Genomic DNA, 23,925 nt, shown 5'->3' with positions numbered 1-23,925 from the left:
TATCCTATAGTGCTTTTATAGTTACTGTTTTTTCTTGAAATCTTTTTCAGTCTTGTCAGATTAGCTTAATCCTGATTTTCCAAGATGTTTCAAAAATGAGGCTGCTTCCAAGAATCCAATGCACGGGCTGGGGATGTAGCTCAGTGGCACTGTGTCTGCCTGGCAAGTGCAAGGTCCTGAGTTTGATCCCCGGTACTAGAAAAAAAGAAAAGAATCCAGTGCCTGATTTAGAAAACTTTAAAATGGTAGATTTTTTGTTTTTTTAAAAGGATGCAGATTCAGTGATAGAGTGCATATTTAGCATGTTTAAGGTCCTGGGTTAGGACATGAACTGTACCTAGCTAGTCTTCTGAGAAACAATAAACTTTGTTTTGTATTTCTGGAGGAAAGAAAAGCCCTGAGTTCAATCCTCAGCAACCCCTCCCCCGCAAAAAAAGATGCAGAAAGACCAATTTTGATTCAGATTTCACCAATCTCTAAGGAACTACCTTGGGTGATAAAGAAATAAATTGTCCTTACTTTTTAGGAGAGTATCAACTGAAGAACATTTCAGCCTTCAGTTTTATATTTACAATTCTCATATGTTTTTATAGATTTTGGCAAATCTTACAAATTCAGTATTTCATTCTATACTTATATAAAGGGTATACTGGATAACCTACCCAGTCTTTTAAAATACAATGAACCCCCCCCCACACACACACATACCCTTGACAGAATAGTGGGCTTGTTATTAAGGTTATCAATAACCCTTGTAAGACCGAGGGCCTTACCAAACGCTCCGAGGAGCTGACTGCAGCGAAGAACACCCGGAAAGGAACACATCGGACAAGTTGGAAAGTAAAACAGACCTTTATTAGTCTGGCCAGGCGGCACTCCCAAAGCAAAATAACTTAGAGAGGCAACTGGCTCAGAGTCCGAGGCTGTTCTTATAGGGGGTTGAGGGGGAAGTTAACATATAGAATTAAAGAAAAGGGGACAAAGGTTAGTGGTCGACTGTCACATATTGATGGTCAGCAGACATTTTCAGCTTGTTTTATAGATTGTGGTGTCCGGAACATCAGTTCCGGGCAAACAAGGAGTTGAGTAGTTTACTTTGGGACTTTAGGTCTGTTACAGATTTTTATCTAGTGTCCCAAACTAACAAGCATCTTTATCCATTAACTCACATTTAATCACAATGGGGCTGGAGAAAAGGAACAAAGGTTATGCAGTCCCACACCCTTACCAATAAAAACATTATAAGAGAAATCTAGGAAGTATAAAATAACACTTCTGGGGCAAATGTGCAGCTTTAGAGAACTTGTTTAGCATGCACAAGGCCCTGGGTTCAATCCTCAAAACCAGCAATGCAAAAAACAAATTTCTGTTGTCTTATTTACATGGTTTTTAAAAGCAACTCTGTTCAAGAAAGATCCGTGGTAAATTCTAGATGATCATTTAAATGTTAACCAAACTTGTATTCTCTGAACTCATTAATGACCCATTTGAGTGAGAATGGATACTGAGAATGATACAGTAAGCTTGCTCATTGTAAGCTGGCTAAAGGGAATGCTTCCTTAATGATTAATTATCAGGTATTTGTTGATAAACAGTATGCCTTCCTCTTGTAGACTATAACTTCAAATAAAAATAGCTCTTTTTCATCAGTAACTGAGGTTACTAGTGATTTTTTTTGTCTTAGTTATCACATAAATTTTGGTTTGAAGTTTAATTTCTCACTGTGTAAGGGAAGATCTGACAGCAAATTGTCCTTCTTTTGCATTGGGCTAGAAAGTAGAAATCCAACAGAAATTTTACCATAGGCATCATACCCTTATTCTCATTAGAATAAAAAAAAAGATTCCAAAGGATTCTTAAATTTTCTAGTAGGTCAAATTTAAAGATTTCTGGGTTAGGGCCAGGGATTTAGCTCAGTGGTTCTGCCACCTGCCTCACAAGCACAAGGTCCCAAGTTCGATCCCTGGTACCAAAAAACAAACAAACAAAAAACAGATTTCTGGATTAATTTGAAGCTTTGTATATTAACTTGGAATCCATTGAGATAATTGTCGTTCCAAAAAATTACATAAGGATGAAGCAAGGGCCCATTCTCTGATTCACAGCACTGAATTGTCAAGCCATTAAGAGATATAAAGACCTGTTTTTTAAATTGTTGGCAATAATTTATTAATATGACCAGCAGAGGATTTTTGTAAACTTCTGTTCACAAACAAAAGCATCACTTACAGAAATAAGGAAAAATCTAGCAGCACCCATTTTTCAAAAAAATCATAATTTGTAGCCTATTATAATTTCTTATATTCAGTGTGTTTGTAATGTTATTTCTAAGTTTAATGGCTTTAGTCTGACTCAAAGCAAAGAAATTTTCTTACAATGCCCTCTATAGGGATGGGGATTTAGTTCAGTGGTTCCACTGCCTGCTTTGCAAGTGCAAGGTCCCAAGTTCGATCCCTAGTACCAAAAGAAATAAAAAAAAAAAATGCCCTCTATAACTAGAAGGTTTGTTAAAAAGTTGATTTTTTGTATATTTGGATACTAAAGATTGTTCTGGCAATTCTCTGTCATTTACCACAGAATAAATCAGCACTGAGTCCTTTCATTAGACATGCTGGAAATCATCTTGTCAGTTTGTGGGTTCAGTATGGTTTGTAGAAGAAAACTAAATAGGAAACATCAGGTCATTAGAACTAAAGGTCCATTCTAGGTAATAAAAAAGACATTACTTTAGTAATTTCTTATTTTAACCTAATGCCATTTGCTGGTGAAGTCTTAAATTAAAAATAATCTCTCAATATAATTAGACCAAACATGCCTTTAAAAACCAATGTTCACAGGTAACAATAATAAGAAAAAAAATAGATAAATTAGTCTACGTAAAAATTTAACAATTCTGTATATCAACAACCAACAATTTAACAATTCTGTATATCAACAACCAACAAAGTGAAAAGGCAACCTACAGAATGGAAAAAATATTTATAAATCATAATAGCTGGTAAGGGTTTAATATTAAAAATACACAAAGAATTCCTATAACTCAACAATAGCAAAATAAGCTTAGTCAGCTCAGATTGCTATTTTAAAAAATCTAGACAGGGTGGCTTAAACAACAGACATTTATGGGCCGGGGATTTATTTAGCTCAGGGGTTCCGGCGCCTGCCTTGCAAGCGCAAGGTCCTGAGTTCAATCCCCGGTACCAAAAAAAAAACAAAATAAAAACAACAGACATTTATTTCTCATAGCTGGGAGGCTAGGGAATCTAGATTAAGGGCTAGCAGACTCATTTCCTGGTGAGGGCCCCTTTCCTGGCTTATAGGCAGCTGTTCTCTTTCAGTATCCTCACCTGGCACACAGAGAGGACTGTGATCTCTTCCTCTTGTTATAAAGACACTAAGCCATCATATACTGAATTTTTGTGAACTATAGTTACCTCTATTGTGATGTAGAGCACTAGAACTTGTTCCTCTTATCTAAATGGTTTTTTCTACCCATTGTATTTGAGACACAAAGAGCAGAGAGACCACCTGGCAGGCTTTGTGTGAGCAATGAGGCTATATTCACTCGGGTGAGAGCAAGCTGACTCTGAGAAGGGAGTCAGCCCAGAGTGGGGAGAGAGCAAATATTTTTTATGAGGAGCTTAAAGGGGAGGTGGTTGCCAGGATCAGTCTGAGGAGCTGCTGCCTTAAGGAGTCTGGGGGCAGAGATCATGTGGAACAGGCAGCAGTACAGATGTTTCCTGGAATCGAGGGTGATGTAGCTGTACTCAGACTTCCTGGAACTGAAGGCTGAGGCATAGTGCTCTGCAATGGCCTTTCCCACCAAGCGTGACATTCCTGTCTCTTTGTTCTTATAAAAACAAACAAACAAACAAAAAAGAGTGAGTTGGGGAGATGGGCACTGTTTCTCATGGCTGCTTAGTGTGGGACCTGCAGGTGGCACAGACACCTTAATCAGGAGAGAGTTCTTTGGGGATGAGAAGGTACAAGGAGGTGGTCAGAGCAAGCATTTATTGCATTGACTGATTGGTGATAGCCTGAACTTGATTTTGTAGGAATTGTGAAAGAACCTTGAGGAGGCATGGCCCAAAGAGGAAGAGGAGGAGAATACAGATAAGAGGCCCAGTTAATAGAAGGAGCCACAGGCCCAGTTCCAGATACTGGTCATTCATTGTCCAATTTCTACAGCCTTGTCATTTAGCTTTTTTGCTGCATTTCGTACCATGACTGACTGGCTGGTATAAAAGCAACATTCTTCTCCTAGGAAGACACATAGGCTGCCTTTTTCAGCTGTGAGAAGATCCAGGCCCCTATGATTTTGGAGGGCTACTGATGCCAGGGAGTCTAGCTGGCTCTGTAAGGTAAGAATGGAAGTTAGCTATTTCCTTGAGGCTGTAAGAGAGATCTTTCAAAAGGGTATGATAATAGGTCAGGGAGATGGCTAGACCTGCTATTTCTGTACCTGTGGCAGTAGCAATACCCAGACCAATAAGCAGGGGTACCATTATTAGGTTCCTATGTTGTTAGATCAGGGATCTGATTGTGACAGGCAGGGTCTGGTTCCCCAGGGTAATGCCTGGTTTTGGGCTGAGGTATGGCAGTGTGCAGGTGCCAGTCCAGTTAGTGGAGAGGCATAAATAAGTGGAAGTCCCACAAAGAAAAAAAGCACCTTGTCTGGGTAATCAGAATTGGTTATGGATGATAATGTAAGAGCTTTTTGTTTTCATATTCTCGAATTCCCAGAGTACCTTATAGGGCAGCTTCCATCAGAGGTTGGAAGAATACCCCATGGGAGATGTTGCTGTCATTTTTTTCTCTGTCCTCCCATTGGAAGAGGAATCTTTTGGTATCTATTAAAAGCCATTGTAAGGAGTAGTCAAAGGTAAGCAAGAGGAGGCACTCTGAGCAAGTGGGAGATTGGTGACAAGGGGTCCATGGATGCATGATCATGAATGGGAAGTTGCAGCTATTATAGAAATCTGCCTGTTTATTGAGCAGTGATATTGTTGTAACCTTAGGAAGGCCTGAAAGGCAGACAGGCTGAATGAATGGGTTATCCTGAGTGACCTGGTAATTGGCAGGGCTGGCTGGGGCCAGTAACAGTAGCATACAGGTATATCGATGGGGGGGGGGGGTAGATGTCCTAGAGATATATCACAGGACAGATTACACTGAATACAGATGGGGGCTTAGAAGATCAGACTAGTATCAGTAGTTATGGAGCCAAGTTTGGGCTTTGTTGAGCCCTCATATATGGAGAGATTAGCAATATAGGACTGAAGGAGTCAGGCTGCACATCCTGTCTGGGTTTTTTTGGTCATTTCATTGATGGAGAAGTTGGTCAAGGAATTTTTGTGTAAGAGTTGGAGTGGGCCTCTTGTTTCGTACTGGGGGTGGTATGGAGGTTAGTAAAGATCCAGACCTGGGGAGGGACTGAAGTGGCCATATAGATGGCTGCAGACATGGAGGTACAGAGACAGCAGTTTTTGGCTAAAGAAGGGTGGGATGAGTTTAGCAGGGAATAAGTTAGCTGTAGGGTCCTGTAGAGATAATTAGGGACCATTAGGAGAAGCAGCAGGGGTACAAACATGGGGTGCAGTGAAAAGAACAGGAGGGCTAGCCAGACAAAAGATTGCAGGGAGGAGAAGGGGAACCTAGTTATGGTGAGGGCAAACATGAATGCGAGAAATGATTCCATCCCTGAGGGAGAAGATAATCGGTTTGAAGCCATAGCAGGATTATAAGTAAAATCCAGAGGAGAATGCATGGTAGAAACAGAAAGTGTTTAGAGTCCTTTCTATCAATCATTAATATATAGATATTTATTTTTTGAAGAGAGCCCTGAAACCAAGAAAGACCAGAGCCAACTGAATGAAGGAAGTGGGTGAAGTGGCAGGATGGGTAGAGGCAGGGGATTTAAGTGTCTTCTGGAATTCAGGACAGCCATAGAGGAGATTACTTGCAGTTTCCACGAGGAGGGATCAAGCCAGTTATCAGCAGGACATAGCTTTGTCTGCAAGCAGTGTACCCAGTGGGGAGGATCTTGTAGGTGGACAGATATCAGGGTGCTATAGATGACCAGAAAGGGTCCTATCCACTTGGGCTGTTGGGACCTGAGGTTTAAATCTTTAATTAAGACCAATTTGTTAGCCAGGTTATCTTCATAAGACTGAGTGTCAAGAAAAGATTAGCAGCATGTCATATATCTTTTCAGGCTTGTTGCAGAAGTGGGAGATAGTCTCTGATGGGACTGGCCTCTGGGCTGAGGTTTGGCCAGAGAAGAAAGGTGTGGCCATATGAAAGCTTGTATGGACTGTATCCTGTAGGTTCCTGAGGGGTGGCTCAGATGTGAAGGAAAGTGATTGAGAGCAGGGAAACCCAGTGTTTTTGGAGTTGGAGTGTGAGCTTAGTCAGCTGGGCTTTGAGGAAGCTGTTGGCCCTCTCTACCTTACAAGATGATTGAGGCCAGTAAGGGGTATAGAGGTTTCATTAGGTACTAAGCAATTTGGACACCTCCTGTGTAACTTGACTAATGAAAGCTGGGCCATTAATGGATTGAATGGAGGTGAGAATGTCAAATGGGGGATAATATCGGCTCAGAGAGCTGAGACCTTCTGTGAGCTTGTGGGAAAGGCCTCAACCCATCCAGCAGTTATTGACCCAGACCAGGAGGTACCTTAACTTTTGCACTTGCAGCATGTGACTGAAATCAATTTGCCAGTCCTGAGTTGGAGAAAAGCCCCACACTTGATGTATAGGAAAAGGAGGGGGCCTCAGTAAACCCTGAGTTGTGGCATGGCAGATAGGGCATTGAGCAGTGATGGTTTTGAGAAGGTCTTCCAGGAGGGAAAGGAGATAAGAGGCTCCAGCAGTCGGCTTAGGGGTTTGTAGCCTGCATGAAAATTGTCATGAAACGATGAAAGAATGGCATGAGCTTGCAAAATGGGAAGGAAGAACATTCCTTGGATTAGGAACCATCCATCTTTGTTGGGGAGATCTTGATATTGTTGGTGTTCAGAAAGAGAATAGGCTGAGGTTATGCCAGAAAGGGCAAAATATTAACCCTTAGGGGTGTGGAGAGGGAGGTCGGCTGCCTCTTTAGCAGTCTTGTCTGCAAAGGTATTCCTGGCAGCTGTGGGGTCTGAAAGCCTTTGGTGTCCCTGCAGTGAAGTATACCAACCCAAGTTGGCAAGAGGGAAGCCTGGAGAAGGGCTTTAAAGAGTGAAGTGTTAATGACTGAAGACCCTCAAGAAGTGAGAAACCCCCCTTTATGCCCAGATGGCAGCATGATTATGTAGTATAGGAAATGCAGATTCACTGCCTGGCCCAGGGTGGCATGACCTCAAGTCCAGAATCTCCATCCAGTGCATGGCCTTCCTGCACTCACTGTCATAACCAGAGGGGGGACTTGCAGCCTTACCAGGAACTTAAGTATTCATTGAAGAGTCACCCCAGAAGTGGTGATCACAGACATGAAAAGATCACTGCAGATCCTTCACCACCAAATAAAATGTTGTGGAGATCTGATAGTCCTGAAAGCAAGTACAGTGACAGCACAGGTCACAATAAGACCAAAAATGTGCATACTCACAGAGTTAGAGAGGAAAGGTAGGACCAGTTACTCTCCACAAGAAAATTCACATAACCACAGTGCTCTTCATAGTTCAAATTCACATTCTTCTAATTCAAGCAATAATCCAAGCAAGACTTCAGGTGCACCTTATGATTCTGCAGATGACTGATCTGAGTACATTAGCTCTTCTGGGAAAAAATATTACTAGAATTGCTTAACAGAAGTTTCACAGTGGGAAAAACCAAGAGTAGCTTCAAAGAGAAGAGAGACAAAAAGAAGCAAATAAGGTGGCAGTTAATAGCTTCCCAAAAGATATGGATTACAGAAGAGAGGTGATGCAAACAATAGCCACTAGTGGGTTTGCCAGTGGAAAATCTACAGCAGGAGACAAATCAGTATCACATTCTTGCACAATTCCTTCTACATCTTCTGCCTCTGGACTAAATTCCACATCTGCACCTCCAACGTCTGCTTCTGCAGTCCCTGTTTCTCCTGTCCCACAATCACCAATACCTCCACTACTTCAGGACCCAAATCTTCTTAGACAGTTGCTTCCTGCTTTGCAAGTCACACTGCATCTCAATAATTCTAACATGGTCATATCCAAAATAAATGAAGTTCTTTTGTTTTTTGGGGGGGTACTGGGGATCAAACTCGGGACCTTGCACTTGTGAGGCAGGCAGCGGAACCACTGAGCTAAATCCTCGGCCCCAATAAATGAAGTTCTTACAGCAGCTGTGACACAAGCTTCACTGCAGTCTATAATTCATAAGTTTCTTACTGCTGGACCATCTGCTTTCAACATCTCTGATTTCTCAAGCTGCTCAGCTCTCTACACAAGCCTAGCCATCTAATCAGTCTCCCATGTCTTTAACATCTGATGCTTCATCCCCAAGATCTTATGTGTCTCCAAGGATAAGCACACCTCAGACTAACATAGTCCCTATCAAACCTTTGATTAGTACTCCTCCTGTTACATCACAGCCAAAGGTTAGTACTCCAGTAGTTAAGCAAGGACCAGTGTCAAAATCAGCCACACAGCAGCCCATAACTGCTGACAAGCAGCGGGTTCATGAACCTGTCTCTTCTCAAAGTCTTCAGTGCTCCAGTAGCCAGAGAAGTCCATCACCTAGTCCAAATAATACTTCGAGTAGTAATGCATCAAATGCAACAGTTGTCCCACAGAACTCATCTGCCCACCTACGTGTTCCTTAACACCTATACTAGCAGCATACTTCAGTGAAAGTCTCACAGAACACCTTCAGGGCTGGCCCACAGGCCATGCAAAGAAGCAGGCATCAAGACTGTGTGAAGAAGCCCATAACATGGGAAGTGTTCATATGTCAGAAATTTGTACTGAATTTAAAAGCTTAAGATCTTTAATCTGAGTATGTGAAATTCAAGCAACTTTGCAAGAGCAAAGGATACTGTTTCTGAGACAAATTAAGGAACTTGAAAAGCTAAAAAATCAGAATTCCTTTATGGTGTGAAGATGTGAATAATTAATTGTACATGGTTTTGAGTATAGGAACTATAAATCTATTACCCAATCTTAACATTTTTGAGCTGCATTTAAGTAGACTTTGGACCATTAAGCTGGGCAGAGAAAATGACAAGGGGATGATAGGGTCTGTGAGAATCAATTCAGGGGAAAAATACAGATTGATTTGTAAAACCCTTGAAATGCAGATTTCTTGTAGATGTATTCTTCATATTGTAAATATGTTTTGTAGAGTGAAGCCATGGGAAACCATGTGTAACAGAGCTTAGACATCTAAAACTAATCAGTGCTGAGATGGCTAAGTACCTAGCCTTTTACATGTAAACCTGTCTGCAAAATTAGCTTTTAAAAAAAATTGGGGGTGGGGGTAATTTATCATTCAGAAATCTTGCATTTCAAAAATTCAGTGCAAGTGTCAGGTGATTTATGTCTAAGGATGCGATTTTGAACCATATGGGCAGTGTACAAAATATCATGAAACAGCTGTTTCCACATCTGCACCTGATCAAGAGCAGTGTCTCTCCATTTGTTTTGTAGAGAAATATTTTTCATTTCCCATGTGTTCCATTTCCCTCTTAAATCCTTGATCTGATTTACCCATTTTTTAAGACTCCTCTTTTCCTCCTTTCTTAAGGCACTGTTGCTATTGCCATAGCCTTTTCATTCCTGTGTACAGCAGCTTAAAATTGCAGTGATTGAGCATAACCCACTTGTTTGTATAAATTATTGAAAATCCATTTGTACCCTATAAGAATGGACTTAAAGTACTGCTGAGCATGTGTGCTGAGAGTATACTGATTCCTCAATTGTAAGGAAATGGCCCAATGAACATGGTTGTGGGAGGGGGAAGAGGAAACAAAGCTAGTCAGATGTGAATTGTATCTGTTATAATAAATATGTTAAAACAAAAAATTGTTATTTTTCTTTTCCTTTGGTCAGTGCACATTAGAATTTGAACTACCTGGGGATTCTTTATCAGAACATTCTTGTTGAATATTTATACTTAATGGAAGTAATTCTTAAAGGAACATTTTGTTTAAAACATACTAACAGGAAATTGTGTATAAGATATTTAATGAAAATGAAATTCACCAAGAATGATTAAGTCACTTCCCAAGTGGTGGTCATTTGTTAAACCCCGGTTCTCCTGTCTTGCTATTAGGATATTTCATTTTGAAGGATGTTTGTGTTGAAGCTAACTGTTCAAGTCTGGTGTTGACTGCCGTTCTTAGCCATCACAAAACGCTAAGTCTGTGTAATTGGAGCTTCCCGCTGTTATCTGGAAATGGTGGGAAAGCTCAGCTTTGTATATTGTTTCCTAAAGTATATTAAAATAAAAAAGAAACTATTGCTACTATAAAAAAAGGAGAGGCCGGGGATTTAGCTCAGTGGTTCCGCCGCCTGCCTCTCAAGCGCAAGGACCCGAGTTCGATCCTTGGTACCAAAAAATAAAATAAAATTAAATTAAATTAAAATAAATTTTAAAAAGAAAAATGCATATTTGGAGTCTGTATAGATATTAACTCATAAGCCCTTAGCTAGCGTAAGTGCACTGGACAGGGCAATCAGCTCAGCCTGTTGAGAGGTGGTGGACAGAAGGAGAGCTGAAGCTTCTATGACAGAATCATGGGAGACGATAGCATACCTTGTCTTGGCAGGGGAGTTGGGGTTTATATGAACTCCCATCAATGAACCTGGAATGGTCAGGGTTGGGAAGGGGGAAGGCAGAAATATGAAGGAAAGAGGAGGTTGCTGGGTATATTAGAAACATGCAGTCATGTGGTTCAGGCTTTGAGAAATAGGCAAGGTGTCTATAAGGTGAGAGGCTGGGTTAAACTTGGGGGCTAAGGTGATGGTAACCATGGAGGTTTCCATGAAAAGTACATAGAGCTGAAGAAGGCAAAGGGTGGAAAGAAAATGTGAGAGGTAAGATAAAGACATGAGTCCTTGAAGGTTATGGAAAGAGTTAAGGGTGAGTGAGGCATGTGTAGTGATTTTGAGTGTTTCTAGGAGTATCTAAGCCACTGTGACAGCTGCCTATAGGCATGGCAGCCAGCCCAAGATGGTGGGATTAAGCTTTTTGGACAGGAAAATGATTGGACTTGGGCTTAGACCTTGAGTCAGAACCCTCACTACACACCTCCTGTGTTCTACTATATAGGGGCTGAAGGGTTGGATGAGTTCTGGAAGGGCCAAGGTGGGTGCTGTCTTTAGGGCCTCCTTTAAGGATTGAAAGGATGCACGAGGGAAGGTCTTGTGATCTAAAGGCTCAGCAGGATCTCCCTTGATTAGTTTTTAGAGGGGTTTAGTGAGGAGAGCAAACCCAGGAACCCAAAGGCAGATGTATCTTATTATGCTGAGAAAGGAGGGGAGTTGTTGTTTGGTTGTAGAGGTTGGGATCTGGGAGATCAAGTGGACGTGGTCCAGAGGTAGGGCTCAGGTATGTCTGCAGAGGATGATGCCCAGATAGGTGGCAGACAGGGAAGAGATTTGGACCTTAGAGGGAGATACAGGGTGTCTCTTTCAGTCTAGATTTTATAGTAAGAGGGTCTTTACAAGATGACTCCTAGGAGGAGCTGCAGAGGAGGAGGTCACCTGCATAATGTATAAGATGAAAGGGAGAGGGTGAAAGGAGAGTAAAATCATGGGCAAGAGCCTGACCAAAGTAGTGGGGACTGTCCAGGAAACCCTTTGGTAAGAGGATTCAGTTAGCTGATGGAACTGATGAGTGTCAGGGTCTGTCTGGGTGAAGGCAAAGAGAGGCTATGAGGAGGGCTTCAGGGGGATAGTGGAAAAGGCGTCTTTTAACTCCAAGACAGAGTAATGAGACAGAAGACAGAAGTGGTAGGGTTTTGGCACCACAGGGTGTGTGGGAAGGACAATCTGATTGATAGCATGGAGGTCTTGTACCAGTCTGTAAGTGCCATCCACCTTCTGTACTAGGAGAATGGGAGAGTTGGTGAAGATTAAGAGACTGTGTCATAATAGGCAAGAAATGATAGGTTGTAAGTCCTGCAAAGCCAGATCAGAGATGGGATCCTGTTGTTGGGCAGGATAGGAGTGGTCTCGCTTGAGAAAGATAGTAAGCAGTTGTTGAGATGAAGCCAGGGACAGAGTGGCGGTATCCCAGACCCTGGGGTTGAGATGAGGGGAGATGATGGGAGCTGTAGGGTGGGGTCAGGGAAGGAGACGTTAGGGTGGCTATAAGTGTTGGTTATGTCCCAGGGATGGTTAGAATGGCTGACAACTTGGTTAAGGTGCCTTGCCTTAAAAGGTGAACCAGATTGGGGAGGAGGGGCTCAAGGTCTGGAGACTTTGCTGTCAATGCCCACAACAGTAGCTGGGGCTGGGAAGACATCCTTGGAAAGACAGAAGGGTGGAATGGGTGGTCCCTGTGTCAATCAGGAAAGGGATGGACTTACCCTTCACTGTAAGAGTTACCCAAAGTTCAGCATCTGAGAAGGTCCAGGGGGCCTCCAAGGCCTTCAGGCAGTTTCAGTCTTTGGTGGCCAGGTCAATAGGTATGGGAAGGAGCTGGTCAGGGGTCCTGGGATTGTGACCCAGAGGTGGCTGCTGCCATTGGGCAGTCTGACTTCCAGTGGAGTCCCTCACAGAAAGGGGACAGTTTGGGAGGAATCCAAGGCTACAAGCATTCCCTACCTCAGTGACCATTCTGGTGGCATTGGAAGCATGGCCCTGGAAGGGTGTTTCTGGTCAGAGGCACCTTAGTTCCCTTTGTGGTCAACCCGGTGGTTGACCTTGGAGGTCTTCTACAGCAGAGGCTTACATCTATCTGCAGCTCAGAAATGCACTCCTTTTGAGCACTTTCATCTCTGTTTTTGAAGACCTGGAAAGTCAGATGAATTAGCTCCTGTTGTGAGGTTTGAGGGCCAGTCTCCGGTATTTGTAATTTTTTTCAAATGTCTGGGGCTAACTGGGTAATAAAGTGCATCTTAAGAATAAGTTACCCTCTGCCCTCTCTAATCTAATGTTATGAATCACCTAAGGGCAGTGGCCAGGCAGGCCATAAACTGGGCCAGCTTTTCATCTCTGGTCTGAGTGGTCTCTTTGAGTTTATCAAAATTAACTGCCTTATGGGCTGCCTTGCAAAGTCCCTTTACTAGGTAGGAGACCATGTGATTTTGGTTGGCTATGTCTGGGGATCCTGCCTGATAGTTCTAGTGTGGATTCTCTTAGAGGACGTCTCTGGGGCCCTCCAACAATTAGGGCTGATGGCACCTGCAATCCTTACCATAGGTCCAGGCCAGGAACAATATTTGCTCCCATTTATCTGAGGAGAGAGTGAAGCAAAGGATGACGTTTAAATCAGTCCAGATAAGGCAGTAAGTATGACTGGGTCAGGTATTGGAACTCTTGGATATATTGGGTAGGGTCTGATGAAAAGGAGCCCAGATGCTAGCTGATCTTGGAGAGGTCAGACAGAGAGAAAAGAACATGGACTCAGACTATGCCCTCTGCTCCCACCACTTCACAAAGCAGGAACTGAGGAGGAGGGGCAAGGGATGGTGGCCAAACCATAGTCCAGCCTGGGTATAGGGTGGGTTGGGGCTGGGTAAAGTATATGGAGGAGGGTTAGAGACAGGGGATTTAGAGACAGGGTGTGGCATTGGATACAAAGAGGCAGGAGACTCTGTGGAGTGCTGCCTGAGAGAAGTGAGGGTGCTGGGGAGAGTGAGGTCAGTAGGGTCTGTCATCAAGGAGGAGTAGACGTTGGAGGGGAACTAGGGTGGGGGTGTAAAAGGGAGGAACAGAAAAAGGATTTGAGAGGAGTCACAGAAGGAGCACAGGGTGGGGAGGTTATGGAGTGTAAAGAATGTGTGTACATAGGGTACCTCAGACTATTTGCCCAATTTTCAATAATAATTACCCAAGTCCCACAAGATAGAAAAATCAAAGTTGCCTTTTTCCAGCCATTGGGAACCATTCTCAACCTTATTTTGTGGCCAAGCAGTATTACAAAAAAAATGAGGTGCTTGGGCTTCAGACCGGGGTGAGGTGGAGAGGTTTTAGATTCTTTAGGAGCTAGGCTAAGGGGAAGGAGGGGGATAATAGATGAAAGGAGATTATCCATGGTGAACAGAGAAGGGTAAGGAGAGCAGCAGCAAAGGTCCACAGTGGACATCTTCAGTTGGGACTCAGGGCCGTAAGATAACATGTGTGGTTGACCAAGGCAAGTATCTCTGTAGTTGGCCAGACACCAAGGGAAGACTGTCTTTCTGGAGACCAGCACTGGATTTAAGAGACATGGGAAGCAGAGTGAGCCTCTCCCTGTCTCGGTGGGTGAGGGGTTAGTGAAAAAAATCTCACCTGATCTGAAGTGGCCAGCAGGGACTGCATGGAACACAGTCTGAGGAGCTGATGTCACAGGGTGGCATTGTCAGAATATAAGGCTAGGGATAGAACTTGAAACCCTTCCAGGGAGGATCAGTCTACCGGAAGCATGGAGAGCAAAGAGACTCAGGCAGGCTTTCTTGAGCAGCAAGGCTATTCATTCACTTGGGTGCAAACTGAGTCTGAGAAGGGAGTCAGTCCAGAGCTGGAGGAGAGCAAAGATTTTTAAGGGGGAGCTTAAGGTAGTTGCCAGGTGTTAGAAGTGGTTGCCAGGCCTTGGGAAGTCTGGGAGCAGAGATAGTGTGGCCACACTCCTAAAAATGGACAGGAGTACAGATGTTTCCTGGAATCAGGACAGTGTAGCTCTACTCAGACTTCCAGGAACTGAAGACTGGGTGGGGCATGGTGTTCCGCATAGGCCTTTCCCACCAGGTGTGACACTCATTATCTAAGCTCTTCTCTGTCTCCCCTCCCCACTACTCTTCCTGGCCTCTAGTGATCACTGTTCTATTTCTATGAAATCAACTTTTTTAGCTTGCATATATGAGCAAGAACATATGATATTTGGTTTGATATTTGATATTTAGTTCTTTGAGGTATCTCCATACTGATTTCCACAGTGCTTGCACCAGTCAACACTCCCACCAGCAGTGGAGCAGGGTTCCTCTTTCCCCACAGCCCCGACAGCATTTGTTATTGGTTGATTTCATGATAGCAGCCATTCTTTCTGGAGTGAAGTGGAATCTCAGCATTGTTTTCATTCTCATCTCTCGAATGACCAGTGATGTTGAACATTTTTCATGGGTTTATTTGCTATTTCTACTTCTTTGTCTGAGAAATGTCTGTTCATTTCAGATGCCCAGTTTTGGATTGGGTCTTTAAATTTGGCTGGCCTGACTTTTTAAAGTTCCTTATAGATTCTAGATAGTAGACCTTTGTCTGAGGAACAGCAGGTGAAAATTTTTTCCCACATTGTGGGTTGTCTCTTCACTCTGTTGGTGGTTTCTCTTGCTGTGCAGAAGCTTTTTAGTAAGAAGAGATCCCACTTGTTGATTGTTTGTGCTAGTTCACAGGCAACTGAGGTTTTGTTCATAAAATCTTTTCCTACATCAATGTCTTCAAGAGTTCTACCTAACCTCTGTTCCATCCGGTTCAGCATTTCTGTTTTAATATTCAGATCTTTAATCCATTTTGATTTTAGTTTAGTGCATGGTGAGAGATACAGTTTGAGTTTTAATCTTTGGCAAGTTGAAACCCAATTTTTCCAGCACCATTTATTAAAGAGGCCATCTTCTCAGTGGTTTCAACGCCTGCTATGCAAGCGCAAGGACCCGAGTTCAATCCCCGGTACCCAAAAAAAAAACCAAACAAACAAAGAGGCCATCTTTCCTCCAGTGAGAGTGTTTGGCTCTTTTGTCAAAGTTGAGGTGGCTGAGAGTGTCTGGAGTTGTTTCTGCATCTTCTAATCTGTTCCACTGGTCCTCAGGCCTGTTTCTTTGCCAGTACTGTGCTGTTTTTATCACAGTAGCTTTGTAGTACAGTTTCTAGTTGGACCTTGTAATACCCCCTGCCATGTCTCTGTTACCTAAAATTGCTTTTGTTATTCTGGGTCTCTTCTTGTTCTAAATGAATTTTTGGATTGTTTTCTCACAGTCCTTGAAGTATGCTGCTGGAATTTCAATTGGGATTGCACTGAATCTATATAGCAGTTTTGGAAGTATGGCCATTTTCATTATGTGGATTCTTCCTACCCAGGAGCAGGGGATGTCTGTCCATTTTCTGATATCATCTTCAATGTCTCTTTTCAGAGTGCTACGCTTTTCAGAGAAGAGGTCTTTGATTTCTTTTGTTAGGTTGATTCCTAGGTATTTCAGTTTTTTGGATGCTATTGTGAAAGGGATTGTTTGCTTATTCCTCTCTCAGTGATTCTGTTGTTCATGTAGAGGAAAGCTATTGATTTTTGTGTGTTGACCTTGTATCCAGCTACTTGACTGAATTTGGTTATTAAGCCTAGAAGACTTTTGGTGGAGTTCTTGGGGTCTTCTATACAGAGTATCATGTCATCCGCAAATAATGACAATTTGACTTCTTCATTTCCTATCTTTATTCCTTTTATTTCTTTCTCTTGTCTAGTTGTCGTGGCTAATGTTTCCAAAACTATATTGAACAGGAGTGGTGATAGTGGACATCCTTGTCTTGTTCCTGATTTTAGTGTGAAGGATTTCAGTTTTTGACCATTTAGTATAATATTAGCTGTTGATTTTTCAAAGATGGCATTTATCATATTGAGGTAGAGACCATCTATTCCAATTTTGTGTTGGGTTTTTGTCATAAATGTGTGTTGGATTTTGTTGAATGCTTTTTCTGGCTCTATTGAAATGATCTTATGGTTTTTGTCCTTGGCTTTATTGATATAGTGTATTACATTGATTGATTTGCGTATGTTGAACCATCCCTGCATCCCTAGGATGAATCCCACTTGGTCAGGGTGTATGATCTTCTTGATGATCTTCTGCATTCTATTTGCCAGTATCTTATTAAGGAATTTTGCATCTATGTTCATTAGTGAGATTGGCCTATAGTTCTCTTTTTCAGTTGGGTCTTTCTCTGCTTTGGGGATCAAGGTGATGCTTGCTTCCAGGAATGAATTTGGGAGTATTGCCTCCCTTTCAATTTCATTGAAGAGTTTAAACAGTAGTGGCAGCAGTTCCTCTCTAAATGTCTTGTAGAATTCAGCGGTGAAGCCATTAGGACGTGGGCTTTTCTTATTTGGTAAGTTTTTAATTACATTTTCAATTTCATTGATTGATATTGGGTTGTTTAGAATTTTTAGGTCTTCTTCGTTCAACTTTGGTAATTCACACGTATCTAGGAATCTGTCATTTTCTTCTGTGTTTTCCATCTTATTGGCATATAGGTTCTCGAAGTAGGTATTGATGATCCTCTGGATTTCTGCTGGGTCCATTGAAATTTCATCCTTTTCATTTGTAATTGCATGGATTTGGGCCTTTTCTTTCCTTTTCCTGTTAAGGTTGGTTAAGGGTTTTTCGATTTTGTTTATTCTTTCAAAGAACCAACTCTTGGTTTCATTGATTTTTTTGTATCGTTCTCTTAGTCTCCATTGCATTGATTTCTGCTCTGATTTTTATAATTTCCTCCCTTGTATGAGCTTTGGGTTTGTTGTGCTTTTCTTTTTCCAGAAGCTTGAGGTTCAGCATCAGGTTGTTTAATTGGGCTCACTCTGTTTTCCTAATATGTGTATTCAGTGCTATGAATTTCCCTCATAAGGCTGCTTTCGTTGTGTCCCATAGATTCCGATATGTTGTATTGTCATTGTCATTTAATTGTAGGAACTGTCTGTTTTCTTTCTTTCTTTCTTTTTTTTTTTTTTTTTTTGTGGTACCAGGGATTGAACTCAGGACCTTGTGCCTGCGAGGCAGGCATGGTGCCACTGAGCTAAATCCCCAGCCCCATGTAGGAACTTTCTGATTTCTTCTTTAATTTCCACTGTGAACCATTGGTTATTCAGAAGTGTGTTGCTCAATTTCTGTGTGTTTATGAAATTTTTGCGGTTTCTTTTGCTATTGATCTCCAATTTCATCGCATTATGTTCTGATAATATGCACTTACTTAACATGTACTGTGAGTGAGTATGAGGTCTATTTTGGAGAACAACCCATGTGCAACTGAAAAGAATGCATATTCTGATTTTGTGGAGTGGAACACTGTGTAAACATCTGTTAAGTTCATTTGTTCAAGAGTTTGATTGAGTTCTAGTATTTCATTGTTCATTTTTTGTCTAGTTGATCTATCTATTTGTGAAAGTGGAGTATTGAGGTCCCCCACTATTATTGTATTACTGCTTATATGATTTTTCATGTCCATTAGTATTTGTTTTATATAGTTGAGTGTACTACTGTTTGGTGCATAGATATTTATGATTGTCATCTCTTCCTCTTGGATTGTTCCCTTTACAAGGATGTAGTGTCCTTTGTCTCTCTTAATCAGTGTTGATTTGAAATCCACTTGATCTGCAAAGAGGATAGATACTCTTGCTTTTTTCAGGTTCCTGTCACATGGAGTATTATTTTCCACCCTTTAACTTTCAGACTATGAGTTTCTTTTTGAATTAAGTGTGTTTCTTGTATGAAGCATATTGTTGGATCTTGCTTCTTGACCCATCCTGCCAGTCTATTTCTTTTGATTAGTGAATTGAGACCATTAACATTGATGGTTGTAACTGATACATATTAACTTGTCATTGTCATGACTTTTCTTTCTATTGAATTTTCCCCCTTTGCATTTAATTTCTTGTCGTGCCAGATGAATTCATTCTGCTGTGCTTCCTGGGGTTGTGATCCTCATTGTCTGTTCCTAGGATATTATCTAAACATTTTTTGAATGCTGGTTTGGTATTCATGAAGTTTCTGGGGTGCTCTTTGTCATGAAAGTATCTTATTTCTCCATCAATTTTGAAAGATGCTTTTGCAGGGTACATCAATCTAGGTTGGAGGCTGTTTTCGTTTAGGGCTCGGAATACATCACTCCAAGCTCTTCTTACCTTGAAGGTTTGCATTGAGAAGTCTGCTGTGATTCTGATGGGCTTTCCTTTGTATGTGATTTTTTTCTTTTCTCTAACTGCTTATAGAACTTTGTTCTTCTGTTGGGTTTCTGGAATCTTAACAATTTTATGTCTATGTATAGATTTTTTTGATCAAGGCTATTTGGAGTCCTATATGCCTCACTTATCTGTATGTCAAGCTCTTTTCCCCTGCTTGGGAAGTTTTCTGCCATCACTTCTGTGAACAGCTTTTTTATGTTGTCTGCACGCTCTTCTGTTTCTTCATTGACTCCAATCAGTCTTATGTTATTTTTCTTTGCATCAACTAGCAGATGCTGGATTGATTTCTCGTGGTCCCTTATAATTTTAAAGCAATGTTTCTTTTCCTGGTCACTAATTGCAATCTTATCTTCTACATCTGAAATTCTGTCCTCACATTGGCTCACTCTGCTGCGTAGTCTTTCAGTGGAGTTTTTAATCTTCTGAAAATCTGTTTGCATCTGTTTTATGGATTCCATTTGTTTCCCATGTTGAGATTCCATCATGTTCCTCAGCTCCTCTATTTTTTTTATCTGTGTCCTCTCTAGATTTATTAATCATGTTTTGCAGTATTGGCACAATCTCTGCTGTTATCTGAGAAATTATTTCTGATTTAATTTTTCCAGATCCTCTTTTGTTGCCAGTTCATGGAGTCCAGGTGGCTGAGTATCAGAGTGTTCCATCTTGTTTCCCTTTGGTTTGCTGTAGATGACCTGGAAGTCTGGTTTTGAGGCTTGTTTACATGACTTCTCATTTTGATGGGGGGTGGGGGGTGCTGTTCGCATCCACACAGCTTACCTCCTCTATGCTGGGACCAGTGCTGGGGTGACCCAAAAGCCTCCTCCTCTGCACTGGAAGCAGTGCTATGGTGACCTGGAAGCTTCCTCCTCTGCACTGAGAGTGGTGGTATGGTGGCCTGGAAGCCTCCTCTTCTGGGCTCAGAGACTCCTTTTCATCTTTTATTGCTCTTCTTTCTTATCTTTCTTTTATTTTCCTATATTTTTCTGTTTATCTTATTCTTTGTTTGTTCTTTCCTGCAACAGAAATATTCTTGAATACTACTAATTTTCTTTTAGTCTCAATAGGATTCCCCATCTCACTTTTTTCTCCTCTTTCTCATATCTCATTGACTGATTTCTCAAATTTTGCTTTTTTCATTCCCTGGTTCCCCACCCCCTCTATCTTTATTAATCCAACTACTAAGCTTCATGAATTTCTAGATTGCTTGTTAATTTTATTCTATTGCTGTTGAATCCTGCTCTATTTAGTAGAGGTAAATTTGTCCCATTTAGTAAATATTTACTGTAGGTCAATACTTGGTTTGTCTTAGTGTTCATACTATATCTATAGAACTTTCTGTGGTTAAGGGCAGTACATTATTGGTCCATAGGGTTTGTCAATACTCATTTTGTATTTGATGCTGTAATTATGCTGATTTTATTATTATAGCCAAGGTACATACCTGTTGCTATTAATTAGTTTTCTTGTGATTCCTTGAGGTCATTAACAATACTGTAGCCCATTCCTGGAAAACAAGATACTGCGCCAAATATGCTGTAACCTCATATCCCAAGTAAACAGAGGTATTTGGATCCTGGGACAAAGGCAAAGACCAGTAGTTAATCACACCCAGAAGACACCACTGAAAAATAGACATTAACTAAAGAGGTCTCCCTGCTAGAAACAAAATATTTCACTACATTCAACACACAAGCCTTAACACAAAAACTAGAAATGTAAGACAAGCCAACAAAATGCCTCCCAAAACTCCCAGCTCCCCCAAAACTAATCCACGGGACATTGAAGACAAAGAAACCAAAGGAGATGCACCAGAATTATTCAAAATGACATCAGGGGAGAAAACAAAACAGATCAATATGGCATTTGGCAAGCTTACAGAAGATATAAGTAAAAAAATACTGGGCCAAGTAAAATGATCAATGAGTCTAAAGAAGACACTACTAAAAAGTGAGGAGAGCTAAACAAAATGATGCAAAGCAAGAGTCCCCAGCATAAAAAAGAATTAGAGTTCATGAAAAGGCTCTAAATAGATATTCTGAAGATTAAAAATTCTACTGAAAGTATGGGCACCAGTAGTGACCAATGTGATATATAGAGTGTCAAAACTGGAACACAGAATTGTTGTCAGTGAACAATTAATAAGAGATACAATAAGTCCCTAACTTAGGAATGAACTCCATTCTAGGAGAACGTTCCTAAGTCAGATTTGTTCATAAATCTCACAATGGGAGTCTTATACATCTTTGACACATATCTACAATGTAAAGTATAAAAGAACCAAATGTGAAGTCCATTCATATCTGTGAAAGTTTGCAACTTGAATGTTCTTAAGTCAGGGACCTTAAAAACAAGAGAACATGAAAAATGTATCCTAGAGCTCTTAGATGATGCCAAGAAGATTACTGTAAGATTACTTGAAATTAGTGGAAAATAAGACAACAAATAGCATTAAAAATACATGTTTACTTAAATAATAGCAAACTTCCCAAATAAATGAAAAGAATTTAACATACAGATAAGTGAAGCATATAGAACCCCAAATAGCTACGATCAGAAAAGAACCTCTCCATGACATAGTCAAAATCCTTGAAGTCCAACACAAGAACAGAATCTTTAAAATGGTTAGAGAAAAAAAAAATGGTTAGAGAAAAGCAACAAATCACTTATAAAGATAAACCCATTACAATTATAAGAGACTTCTCAACACATACCTTAAAGTCCAGGAGAGCTTGGAGTAAAATATTTCAAGCTGTAAAATAAAACAATTTCTAACCCAGGCTGATATATCATGCAAAAGTATCTTTCCAGATTGATGGAGAAATAAAATATTTTCATGATAAAGAGCATCTAAAGAAATTCATGACCACTAAATCAGCACTACAAAAAATTCTGAAGGATAGCCTAGAAAGAAACAGTGAAGCTAACAATGATAAAAGGTCTACTAGAATGAATATACCAGTTTTTAAGCAGTTAAGTAGCAAGAAAAAATAGTAAATCAGCAACAGGAAAAAGAGGCAATGACAGGAATAAGTCAATGTATGTCAGTAATAACTGTCAATGTGAATGGTCTCAATTTCCCAATCAAAAGGCACTGACAGGCAGAATGAATCAAAAACAAAATCCAACAGTATATGTATACAAGAAACACATTTAACCCAAAAAGTAATTCAAGCCTAAGAGGATGAAAAACAGTATTTCATTCTATAGGAACTCCTCACCTCAAAAGAAAAAAAGCAGGTGTAACTATCCTATATTCATTCAAAGTAGATTTCCCAGGAAAACTGATCAAAACAGGCAAAGAATGTCACTACATATAGGTTAAGGAAACAGTCCAAAAAAAAGATATAACAATTATTAACAAATATGCACTGAACAGTGGAGTGGCCAACTTCAGAAAACAAATACTACTAGACATAAAAGACCAGAGAAATATAAACACAATTATACTGGGGGACCTCAGTACCCAACTATCACCAATAGATCAACTAGACAAAAAAAACCAACAGAAAATATCATGCTTGAATAAATAAAACCTTTGAACAAATGGTATTAATAGATATCTACAGAGTTCCACCCAACAACAGAATACACATTATTTTAGCAGCATATGGAACATTCTCCAAAATAGAACACATAATAGCCAATAAAGCAAGCTTAACTAAATGTAAAAAAGTTGAGGGCCAGGGATTTGGCTCAGTGGCACTGCACCCACTTCACAAGGGCAAGGTCCTGAGTTTGATCCCTGGTACCAAAAAAAAAAATGTAAAAAAGTTGAAATTGTACCTTGCACATTATCAAATTATAGTGCAATGAAACTAGAAATCAACGACAAAGGAAAACAAATTATACAAAGGCATGGAAACTAAACACTATACTCGAATTAAAAAATAGGTTTCAGTAAAAAATAAATAAATAAGACAGTTACTAGAACTAAATGATAATGCCAGTGCAGCTTACCAGAACTTTAGGGATACAATGAAGCAGTCCTAAGACAGAACTTTATACTGGTGAATACCCACATCACAAAACAGAACAAGCCCAAATAAATTACCTAATAATACATCTCAAGATCCTAGAAAAACAAGAACAATCCAAACCCAAAGCTAGTGCAAAGAAGAAAATTATAAAGATCAGAGCAAGAAATAATGAAATTGAGACCCCAAAAATTAATGAATCAAAGAGTTGGTTCTTCAAATGAATAAACAAATAGACAAATGCTTAGTCCATCTATCTCAAAAAAGGAGAGAAAAGACCCAAGTCAGTGCAGTTAGAAATGAAAAAGGTGAAATCACGATGGACACTGCCAAAATCAAAAAGATTATTTACAACTACTTTCCAAACCTATAAGCCAATAAATTGAAGAATTCAGAAGAAATGGATAGATTCCTAGATACTTGTGAATTACCAAAACTGAATTAAGATTTTTAAATCCTGAATGATCCAATAACAAGCAATGAAATTGAAGGAGTAATGATAATAATAATAATAATAATAACCTACCAACTAAGAAGAGCCTAGGTCTGGATAGGTTCATTGCTGCATTCTAAAAAAACTTCAGGGAAGCTCTAACACTAATATTCCTCAAGCTTTTGATGAAATTGAAAGGTAAAGAGTATTCCCAAAGTCATTCCTGTAAGCTCGCATCACCCTGATTCCAAAACCAGACAAGAGTGGGTTGGGGATTTAGCTCAGTGGTTTTGCCACCTGCTGTGCAAGCACAAGGACCTGAGTTTGATCCCTGGTACCAAAAAAAACCCCAAAAAACAAAGGTCCAATCAAAAAAAGAGAACTATAAGCCAATCTCTTAAATGAATATAGATGCAAAAATCCTCAAAAGATACTGGCAAACAAAATAAAATAAATCATCAAAATGATCAT

General features: G+C 40.5%; 1 protein-coding gene and 2 pseudogenes across 8 annotated transcripts in view; all 3 read left to right on the top strand.

Annotated features, from left to right (window-relative positions):
• Ssh2 (slingshot protein phosphatase 2) overlaps positions 1–23,925 on the top strand; it is a 303,918-nt gene that overhangs the window by 114,470 nt on the left and 165,523 nt on the right. The window contains exon 1 of one of the 6 annotated variants that reach the window (XM_021238328.2): positions 4–4,361. The exons of the other annotated variants lie outside the window; for them this stretch is intronic. Coding sequence (XP_021093987.1) covers positions 4,333–4,361 — 29 coding nt within the window. The 5' untranslated portion in view covers positions 4–4,332. Of the gene's footprint in view, positions 1–3; positions 4,362–23,925 lie in introns of those variants that run through there. 6 annotated transcript variants of the gene reach the window in all.
• LOC147823838 (WW domain-containing adapter protein with coiled-coil pseudogene) overlaps positions 4,359–23,925 on the top strand; it is a 45,498-nt pseudogene continuing 25,931 nt past the window's right edge. The window contains exon 1 of the transcript XR_015443283.1: positions 4,359–23,925. This exon is cut by the window's right edge and continues 25,931 nt beyond it. The product of XR_015443283.1 is annotated as a WW domain-containing adapter protein with coiled-coil pseudogene (transcript).
• Positions 8,275–23,925, top strand: part of LOC147823839 (WW domain-containing adapter protein with coiled-coil pseudogene) — a 41,582-nt pseudogene continuing 25,931 nt past the window's right edge. Inside the window, exon 1 of the transcript XR_015443285.1 lies at positions 8,275–23,925. This exon is cut by the window's right edge and continues 25,931 nt beyond it. The product of XR_015443285.1 is annotated as a WW domain-containing adapter protein with coiled-coil pseudogene (transcript).

The sequence above is a fragment of the Heterocephalus glaber genome, unplaced genomic scaffold (assembly GCF_053883595.1).
Source record: "Heterocephalus glaber isolate CG9 unplaced genomic scaffold, H.glaber_assembly_v1.0 deba00001564, whole genome shotgun sequence".
Lineage (NCBI taxonomy): Eukaryota > Metazoa > Chordata > Mammalia > Rodentia > Bathyergidae > Heterocephalus > Heterocephalus glaber.
Note: the sequence above shows the minus strand (reverse complement) of the source record. Positions and strands in the feature narration are given on the sequence as shown.